This window comes from Carcharhinus amblyrhynchos, chromosome 29, assembly GCF_965287045.1.
Source record: "Carcharhinus amblyrhynchos chromosome 29, sCarAmb.v2.hapA, whole genome shotgun sequence".
Classification (NCBI taxonomy): Eukaryota; Metazoa; Chordata; class Chondrichthyes; order Carcharhiniformes; family Carcharhinidae; genus Carcharhinus; species Carcharhinus amblyrhynchos.
In genome coordinates this window covers 34057668-34067690 of record NC_137352.1, presented here as the reverse complement: position 1 = coordinate 34067690, position 10023 = coordinate 34057668, and the positions used below count along the sequence as shown (strand labels likewise).

General features: G+C 49.3%; 1 protein-coding gene across 1 annotated transcript in view; it reads right to left on the bottom strand.

Moving 5' to 3' along the window:
* Positions 1-1546: 1546 nt before the first annotated feature.
* The window catches only part of tmem45b (transmembrane protein 45B), a 14953-nt gene continuing 6476 nt past the window's right edge, over positions 1547-10023 (bottom strand). Inside the window, exons 3-5 of the mRNA XM_080214758.1 lie at positions 8171-8355; positions 5751-5896; positions 1547-2821 (exon numbers count right to left, since the gene is read on the bottom strand). Of these exons, the coding sequence (XP_080070884.1) occupies positions 2713-2821; positions 5751-5896; positions 8171-8355 (440 nt within the window). The 3' untranslated portion in view covers positions 1547-2712. The remainder of the gene's footprint in view (positions 2822-5750; positions 5897-8170; positions 8356-10023) is intronic.

The following is a 10023-nucleotide window of genomic DNA, read 5'->3' as shown; positions in this document are numbered from 1 at the left end:
CGTATCGACCTCCCAGTGTCCGCACACAGACCTCCTCAGACAGGCATCTTAAACAACCAGCGTCAGCACTCGGCATTGTGACTTTCTCTAATTTACAGTCAGGGACAGTGAGCCAGGCTCCCATCTCCCACCCACCCTACCCGGCAGCCACACCCCATGTCCAAGCAAAGGTCTCGCCATTCAGGGCCATTCCTGAGGTGTGTGTGGACAATTGGGAAATTTCCTGGTTCTGCAAACACAACGAGAGAGGAAAACAGCAAGACCGACCCTTCAGCAATTAACTGCGGTCCCTGGGAGGCCAGTGCGGACCCTGGGAGGTCAGTGCGGTCACTGGGAGGTCAGTGCGGACACTGGGAGGTCAGTGCGGTCACTGGGAGGTCAGTGCGGTCACTGGGAGGTCAGTGCGGTCACTGGGAGGTCAGTGTGGACACTGGGAATTTGGTGCACGGCCTATTTCCCCTAATTCTGCTGTTTGAAATGTTCCATTCCCGGTGAATCACTTACACAGCAAACTCGAGATGATAAAATAACAGCACCGGTTTATTTTACAAACACAGAAAATGCAGGAAGATGTTTCACAACATCTGCCTGTTGGACATTCGCTAATTAACGGAGAGATCAGGGAAAGGAAGGAGTGTACGCCCAGAGCACGATAACATACTAGCTACAGTTTTATGTGAGTCTAAATCCAGAATCAAAACCCAAAAATCGAGTGTTTCCTCGGATAATCTGATCTGCTTTTCCAGCAATGAGGATTTCCACAAAGAGAGAATTAATCTTGAGGACCTCATTCCCAACATTCGAATATTTGGTGTGGATGAGGAGGTGGTGATTTTACCTGGACAGAGCTGCTGTCACCTGTTTGATGGTAATAGGTAAACAAAGGCTGCTGCCTGCGGTCTTGTTGGTTTTCAGGGGACTCCAGATGAGATTCAACAGCAATTTTATTGAAGGAATTCCGATAGCTGAAGTTTCAGTCATATGACAGTGTGGTTTTGGCTGGGCCTGTGAGAGGCCAGGTTGAAACCCATTGTGTTTGAGGTGAAGGTTGGGGCAGTGCCACACTGGAGATTCGTCACAAACAACTGCTTCTGCCCTTGGAGTCTCAGCATTTCTGGTGACTGGAATTCTCCTTTCGAAATGATTTGTGCAGCTCCAGGTGGGGTCTTTAGCATCTAGTTTACAGATAACAAGACTCTCCTGGTTTGTCAGCAGGTTAGAAATTGCTCTGGTGTGAATTATGTTTAGTTTGGGATAAAATCTTGTCCATTTTTAACAATAAAGATGATAATTTTACAGAGTAGTCTCGTGGATATTGGTAGCATTTGTTTTACCAAATGGGATTATTACTCCTACTAAAAATACCTTTAGATAGACAAGTTTTGATGTTGGTTTTCCTGAAAGCTGTGTGCAGTGTAACTGGATCCCGTCTTGTAGATTTCACTGATGAGAAAGTGACCCCAGTGAAGGAGTCTACACCTTGCAATTGGGGGTTTTTTTGGGTCGGTCCAGTTCTTCACCATCTAGTGGTGATTCCTAATAGAAATATTTAGAAGGATGAAAATTATAAATGCTGCAGTTTCAGGCCAGGAAGGTGGGGCGTGGAGACCCTCACTCACCTGATGAAGGAGCAGTGCTCCGAAAGCTCGTGATTCCAAATAAACCTGTTGGGCTTTAATCTGGTGTTGTGAGACTTCTTACTGTAGGGGAGTGGAGAAAGGTGAAAAATTGGAACACTGTTTCTGATTATTACTGGAGTTCACTTTTGCCATTTGTCAGGAGTTAGGGCAGTTATTTGAAAACAATAAGAATTCTGCCCATTTCCAGCTGGATTCTGAAAGTACTGAAAAAACATAAGGGTGACAGCTTAACATAACACTGGAGTTCAAAAAGTACAGAACCACTAAAATAAATTAAACATCATTAAAGTGTTTGAACTGAAACAAAGATAGGACAAATCAAATCCTTCTGAAAGCATCCTTGCTTCTGTACCTGTCCAGTGAAAGGTAATAGAACATAGAACATTCCAGCGCAGTACAGGCCCTTTGGCCCTCGATGTTGCGCCGACCAGTGGAACCAATCTAATGACCCTCTAACCTAAACTATTCCAATGTTATCCATATGCCTATCCACTGACCATTTGAACGCCCTTAAAGTTGGCGAGTCCACAACTGCTGCAGGCAGGGCATTCCACACCCTTACTACCCTCTGAGTAAAGAATCTACCTCTGACATCCGTCCTATAATTACCACCCCTCAATTTAAAGCTACGTCCCCTTGTGTAATGTTGGCCTTCATATAGAGCTTAGCAAATTTTGAATTAAAAGGTGACAATATTTATTCAGAAAGGAAAGTGGTCATGGGTCTATTGACCAGGGATGGAACCACCACAAGGTCTGACCTTATGGAATGAAGCTTGAGATTCAGACGGTCACCTGGCTGCTTTTTAACAGTGGGTGTCTATTTCACCCAGAATGTTACTGTGATACAGCCATCAGAGGTCCAAGTTCTGTGCTGTTCCTACACATCAGTTCCCTGTAGGCATTGCCACTGCTAGATTATCCCTTCCGCTCATTCCCACTCCCTCCCCACAACATTAAGAAATTTTGCAAAAAAAAAGTGATAAAGTTTACAGTTAAAAAGATTTCAGCCAAAATCATCAGCTTCTCGGCATTGATTAAGGAAAGTCTGAGAGTTTCTCCTCTCTCGCTATTCAGTCCTCCTCAGAGCTGTGCAGCAGATGGATCTGTGAGTTCCTCTCCCTGCTCTTCAACTGCCCCAGCTCCATTGCACCCGACCTTTTCAACTTTAGATGGACGAGCCTGCAACACAGCAGAGAGAGAGATATCGGGATGGGTGGAATAGCAAAGGTTAATATACATAGAACATAGAACATTCCAGCGCAGTACAGGCCCTTCAACCCTCGATGTTGCGCCGACCAGTGGAACCAATCTAATGACCCTCTAACCTAAACTATTCCAATGTTATCCATATGCCTGTCCACTGACGATTTGAACGCCCTTAAAGTTGGCGAGTTAACTCAATGTGGGGCTGGACAACCTAGAGTCACATGACAAGAGACCTGCACACACATGTTAGGACATGGAGCAGACGTGATTTAGAGACTTGTTTAAGGTAAGCATGGAGTTAGCTCCAAGTCTGCGTGATACCGTACATATTTAAATAATTATGTGTTAGCAATAAATGGTTAATATTTAACATTATAAGCCTCCGAGTTCTGTGAAGCTTTACGTACAATATGAGCGAAATCACTCAAAACCTCAGGGAAGCTGGAGCGGGATCCTGGAGTTCCCATAACTCAGCAGCTGCTGCATATTCCCTCCTTACACCAACATTCTTCAGCTGAATACCCTGACTTCACACATTGGTGAGAAGTTTCCAAACTCTTCGCTATCAAGTCAGCCGATATTTTGTGTAATTGAGAACAGAAACCCAGTTATTGTGCGTCCGCTACAGAGTGAGGGTACACTTGGTTTGCAAACATTTCCATATTGCCTCAGTTTGCAGACCAATCTGTCCCAAACTGTATCATTTAGCACATCACCAAACTCAATATTCTGCAAGTCTTTTTAACACAGCCACAAATTGTGTAATTAACTCTCCCTCTTCTTGATTTCTTTTGTGGGATCTGAAGTGCTTTGCAACTCATAAAGGTTTAGGCTAAAAATGTGCTTGTGAAATATCTGTGATTTGTCCGTATGTTTCTGTACCCAGCTTCTTCAGCTGCACTAAACTTTTGAGGAGATTAAAAGCTTTTCCCCCCATCAGGAGTGGAGACACCCCAAAATGTTCTGTTGTTTTGTTTGCCTGTGCAAAATAATCAAACTGCTCAGCATAGAAGATCCATCGTTCCATATTCTCATCAAAAATAATCGCTAACTCCACAATAAAGGGGTGCAAATTTAGAGAATTATATGTGCGCCAGATTAAGGGAGATCCAATTTAGGGACACTTTGTTAACACCAATCAGCCTAAAAGCACGTTTTTGGGGTGTGGGAGGAAACCGGAGCACCCGGAGAAAACCCACGCAAGCAGAGGGAGAATGTGCAAACTCCCACAGACACCGACCCAAATTGGAGATCCGACCCGGGTCCCTGTATCTGCACAGCAAACAGTGATAGTCACTGTGCTGTCATGTTGCCCATCAGTTGGTCCAGTTTAAGCGTACACTAACGACCCAGTTCGTACTGGACCCAGAATGGACCCAGTTCATTTATCTTCCAGGATTCTATAGACTCTGGAATAGTCCCTGCAGATTGGAGGGTAGGCTAAAGTCACTGCAATATTCAAAAAGGGAGGTGGAGGGAAAACAGGGAATTATAGACCAGGAAGCCTAACATTGGTGGTGGGGAAAATTCTCGAATCCATTATCAAGGATTTTATAGCAGAGCATTTAGAAAGCAATAGCTGGATCAGACAGAGTCAGCATGGATTTATGAAGGGGAAATCATGTTTGACAAATCTGTTGGAATTCTTTGAAGATGTAACTAGTAGAGTTGACAAGGAGGGAGCCAGTTAATGTGATATATTTGGACTTTCAGAAAGCGTTTGACAAAGTTCACAGAATAGATTATCGTGCAAAATTAAAGAGCCTGGGATTGGAGGAAGTGCATTGAGATGGATAGAAAACTAGTTGGCAACGAGGAAATTAATGGGTGTTTTTCATATTGGCTGGCTTTTCAGCATGATCTGGACAGGTTGGGTGAGTGGGCAAATCAATGGCAGATCCAGTATAATTTGAATAAATGTAAGGTTATTCATTTTGGAACCAAAAACAAGAATGCAGATGACTACCTGAATGGCTATAAATTGGGAGAGGGGAGTGTGGAGAGGGATCTGGGTGTCCTTGTGCACCAGTTACTGAAGGTAAACATGCAGGTGCAGAAGGCGGCAAAGGCAGCAAATGGTGTGTTGGACTTCATTGTGACAGGTTTCAAGTACAGGAGCAGGGATGTGTTACAATTATACAGGGGCCTTGGTGAGGCTACACCTGGAATATTATCTGCAGTTTTGGTCTCCTTTTCTGAGGAAGGATGTTCTTGCTCAAGGGAGTGCAGCGAAAGTTTACCAGGCTGATTCTGGGGATGGTCCAGACTGATGTATGGAGGAGAGATTGACTGGGTTAGGACTGTTCTCGCTGGAGTTCAGACAAATGAAGGGGGGGATCTCAGAGAGATTTATAAAATTCTAACAGGACTAAACAGGTAAATACGGGGAGATGTTCCTGACGGGGAGGGGGGGGAGTCCAGAACCAGGGGTCACAGTCTGAGGATTCGGGATAGACCATTTAGGATGGAGATGAGGAGACATTTCTTCACCCAGAGAGTGGTGAGCCTGTGGAATTCATTCCCACAGGAAGTAGCTGATGCCAAAACATTGAATGTATTTGAAAGGTGGCTTGGGGAGAATGGGATGAAAGGTTTTGGGGAGAAAGCAGGATTAGGCTATTGAATTGGACAAACAGCCATGATTGTGATGATCAGCAGAGCAGGTTCATCGGGCCGAATGGCCTCCTCCTGCTCCTATCTTCTATGTTTCTATGGGAAGCAGCAAAAAGCATCTGCACCATTAATCCCCTTCCAAGAGACAATAAAAACTTCCCAAAGGTGTTTGAATGTATAGACCTGTCCGCTGTAATGTTTAACATTCTGACTCAGGGACACAGGGAGCAGAACGTGTGTTAATCTGGTGAAGCCCCGTATCTCAGTGCGCGTGTCGGATCGAACTCACCAGTACATCAGTGTGTAACTGAGAGCCAGGATCGTCAGGGCGATTGCAAAATGCCAGCAGAAGCACATTGTAATAAACATGATATTTCCATGATCAGTTTCATTCCACACGGGTCCACCATTGGGAGGGTACAAGACAAAACCAATCTGAAAGAGAACAGACATTAAAACTTGACTTACTGTTAAACTTTTTATTAGTGTTACACGGCAATGAAGTTACTGTGAAAATCCCCACACTCCAGCACCTGTTCAGGTCCACTGAGGGAGGATTTCGCACGGCCAATGCACCCCACCAGCTTGTCTTTCTGACTGTGGGAGGAAACTGGAGCACCCAGAGGAAACCCATGCAGACACGGGGAGGATGTACAGACTCCGGCTAGACAGTGATCCCGGGCTGGAATTGTACCCGGGTCCCTGGCGCCGTGAGGCAGCAGCATGAACCCACCGTGCCACCTGAAACTTCACTTGCACCCAGAAACTTAGGGCTGGGTCATTCCCTCCGGAACTGAGTGACTGGGGTGTGGGTGGGCTGAAGGATTTGTGCTTCTGTCCCAGGGCCACTTCTCCAGATGGGTGACTGGGCGGGGGGGGTGAATGGGGGCTGGAGGAGGTTGGGGAGGAGGGTGGGGGGTGGAGGAGGAGGAGGAGGGTGAGGGGGTGCAGAATGGGGGAGGGGGTGAGGGTGGGGAAGGGGGTGGAGGGTGGGGGAGGGGGGGTGGAGAGGGGTGGAGGGTGGGGGAGGGGGGTGGAGAGGGGTGGAGGGTGGGGAGGAGGTGGAGGGAGGGGGAGGGGGTGGAGGGTGGGGGAGGGGGGTGGAGAGGGGTGGAGGGTGGGGAGGGGAGGGGGTGGAGGGTGGGGGAGGGGGTGGAGAGGGGTGGAGGGTGGGGAGGAGGTGGAGGGAGGGGGAGGGGGTGGAGGGTGGGGGAGGGGAGGGGGTGGAGGGGGTGGTGGGTGGGGAGGGGGTGGTGGGGGGTAGGGGGTGGGGGGGAGGGGGTGGAGGGTGGGGGAGGGGGTGGAGAGGGGTGGAGGGTCGGGGAGGGGTGGAGGGTGGAGGGGGGGGGGTAGCCCAGTTGGAGATATTTATTGCTCTGTTGAGGTTTATTGTCAGGTTTATTGAGTTTTTTCAGCTGCTGTTACTCTGGGCCTGTTGCCTCCACGTGACAGAACGAGGGGCAACTCTGTGAGTTGGAGCTTTGGATCCTTTGCCGATTCTGGGCTTTATCCTCAGCAACTCCCTCTCACCGGTCACTGGGTCACTCAGACCGTGTCTTAATAAAAATATCCCTGAGAGGGAGGGGGCTTCAAGATAGAGACTCCTCCCTCTCTCCCTCCCTCCTCCCTCCCCCTCGCCCCCTCCCCCTCCCCCTCACCCCCTCCCCTTCTCTCCCTCCCCCTCCCTCTCTCCCTCCCCCTTTCCCTTCCCCTCTCCCTCTCTCACTCACTCCCAAACTGTCTCTTTCCCTTACTCCCTCCTTGGCTCCCTTCTTCACTCCCTCCCCCTTCCATCATTCCCTCCCTGGCTCCCTCACTCCCTCACTCCCTTAGTCCCTCAGTCTCTCACTCCCCCCACACTCCCTCCTTCCTCCCTTGCTCCATCTGTCCCTCACTCACTGCCCCTTTCACCCCTTCTCCCTCCCTTCCCCTCCCTCCCCCTCTCTCCCTCCCTCTCTCCCTCCCTCCTTCCTTTGCTCCTGCCTTGCTCCCTCCCTCACTCCTCCCTTGCTTCCTCCTGCACTCCCTCCCTCCCTCCCTCTCCTTCCCTCGCTCCCTCCCTCTCCTCCCCTCGCTCCCTCACTTGTTCCTTCAGGAAACACCCTTTAAATCCGGAAGGAATTGTGAGGCGATCAGTCCATCCTCTCTCCTATCCCACCCACTCTGGGACAAACTCACTGCCGGGTCTCTGTTGCCTGCACAGTGGGGGGGGGGGGGGGGCGGTGTGACCCCCGTTTAATCCCAGCGTGTGGGTGGCAGCCAGCTCCCAGAGTCAGAGAGGGGGAGGGGGGGGGGCGATGGGGAGGGGGTGGGGAGGGGGTGGGGAGGGGATGGGGTGGGGAGGGGGAGGGGATGGGGTGGGGGAGGGGGGATGAGGAGGGGATGGCGAGGGGAGGGGATGGGGTGGGGGGGGAGGGGAGGGGATGGGGTGGGGAGGGGGGATGAGGAGGGGATGGCGAGGGGAGGGGAGGGGAGGGGACGGGGAGGGGGAGGGGAATGAGGAGGGGGATGGGGTGGGGATGGGGTGGGGAGGGGACGGGGAGAGGAGGAGGATTGGGGGGGAGGAGGAGGGGGATGGGGTGGGGAGGGGGAGGGGATGGGGAGGGGGAGGGGATGGGGAGGGGATGGGGTGGGGAGGGGAGGGGAGGGGGAGGGGATGGGGAGGGGAGGGGAGGAGGATTGGGGGGAGGGGGAGGGGGAGATACTGACCTGCCAGAACCAGGTTCCCTGTAGGATTGCCAGACTGGCCCGGAACAGCTCGAGGATGATGTTATCCCGCAGGAACACCTCCAGCAGTATGATTAAAGATCCTCCAAAGATAGCGGTGAGCAGGAGGGAGTGGATGTGCTGGTCCAGGGGGGGCCTGTTCTGGACATGGAAATAAAAGAGGAAACCTGCAGAAAGAGAAGCTCCATCAGTGACCTGCCAATCAGACACACACTGATCTCTGTAACACAAACTCTACGTGTTGGGTAAAACTGTGACCACCTTCCTTCCAATTCATTAACCCTTGATCTAAATCCCTGATCCCAGCTATTCCGGATTGAATGTGAACAGCCAGCAATGGAAACAATGCTTTCCATTCTGGATCTGTGACTTTAACCCGACAGGTTGGGTAAGGTTTAAATGTGGATCTTTTGTCCTCGCTGTGAGAAATTGCTGTAATATCTCTGGAACAGCCAGAACCTTCCTCCTACACCCTGGCCATGACCTCTGACCTCTGTCCCGGGTCAGGAGATGGAAGGATGGATTCTGTGGGATCACGGTTAATGGAACGAGTTGGTGCAGATGGAATTCTGTCGGTGTTGCTGGGAGTTTAAACAAAGAGGAAAAAAAGGGGTTTTTTTATGCCTGGAGTGTGTGAGAGTCTGGAATCGAGATTCAGGGGAACATTCTAGACTTTCACTGGCTGGGGATTAAGGCAAGTTACACAGAATGGCAGAGATGAGAAGTGATATTTCACATAGATTGGTTACTGAGGGTACCGTGTACAGTATTGTGTACACACTGTGTATACTATATATTGTGTACCCTGTTTACATAAATATTTGGACCCAGGAAGTAAAACTACAATTTCAGGGATATTGAAGGAAGTGAGAATGCAGAGGTGCTGGATATAATCTTCCCCAGACACAGGGGAGGTTCCACAACTCCGGGGAATCACAAACATTACACTTCTGTTCAGAGAAGGTTGTGTGGATCGGCCAGAGATTACAGAGCAGTCAGTGTAACAGCAGGAGTGGGCAAGCTTCTAGAAACAATTACTCAGGACAGGATTAGCAGGCAGTCGGAAAACTGTGGGTTGATTAGGAAGAGCCAGCGTGGAAATCTAAAGGAGAAAGTGTCCATCTAACGCGCTGGAGTTCTTTGAGAAAGGAGCAAGGAAAATTGATGAGGGTAATGCTATTAATGTGGTGTACACGGACTTTCAGATCGCACAACAGGCACACAACAGACACATGAGAAGAGTTATAGATGATGGAATAAAAAGGACAATAGAAATGTGGATACAAAACTTGCTGAATAATAGGAAGCGGAATAATAGGAAGCGGTGAGTGATGGTCATTGGGTATGTTTGGGCAGGAGGAAGGTTTTGTAGTGAACTTCCCCAAGAGTTGCTATTGGGATCCTTACTTTTCCTGATATTTGTTAACGATCTAGATCTTGGTATGAAAGGTACAATTTCAATGTTTGTGGATGACACAAGCTTGGAAGTTTTATAAGCTGTGAGAAGGACAGTGTAGAATTTCAGAAGGACGCAGCTGTGTTGGTGGGTGGAGGTGGGTAGCAGATGAAGTTATGATAATAATGTTTTTCTCTTTTCATTCACAGGTTTTAAGTCGGTCCACCTTGTTGTCCAACGAGGGGCATACACGTTATGGGTCGTACTGGGGCTGCTCTTGGTTGTTCGAGATTGGCCTAGTGCTTCATGTTGTTAGTGTGTGCTTAAACTGGACCAGATACTGAGCAAGACGACAGCTCAGTGACTATCACTGTTTGCTGTGCAGACACATGGATTTGGGCCGGTGTCTGTGGGAGTTTGCGCATTCTCCCCGTGCTTG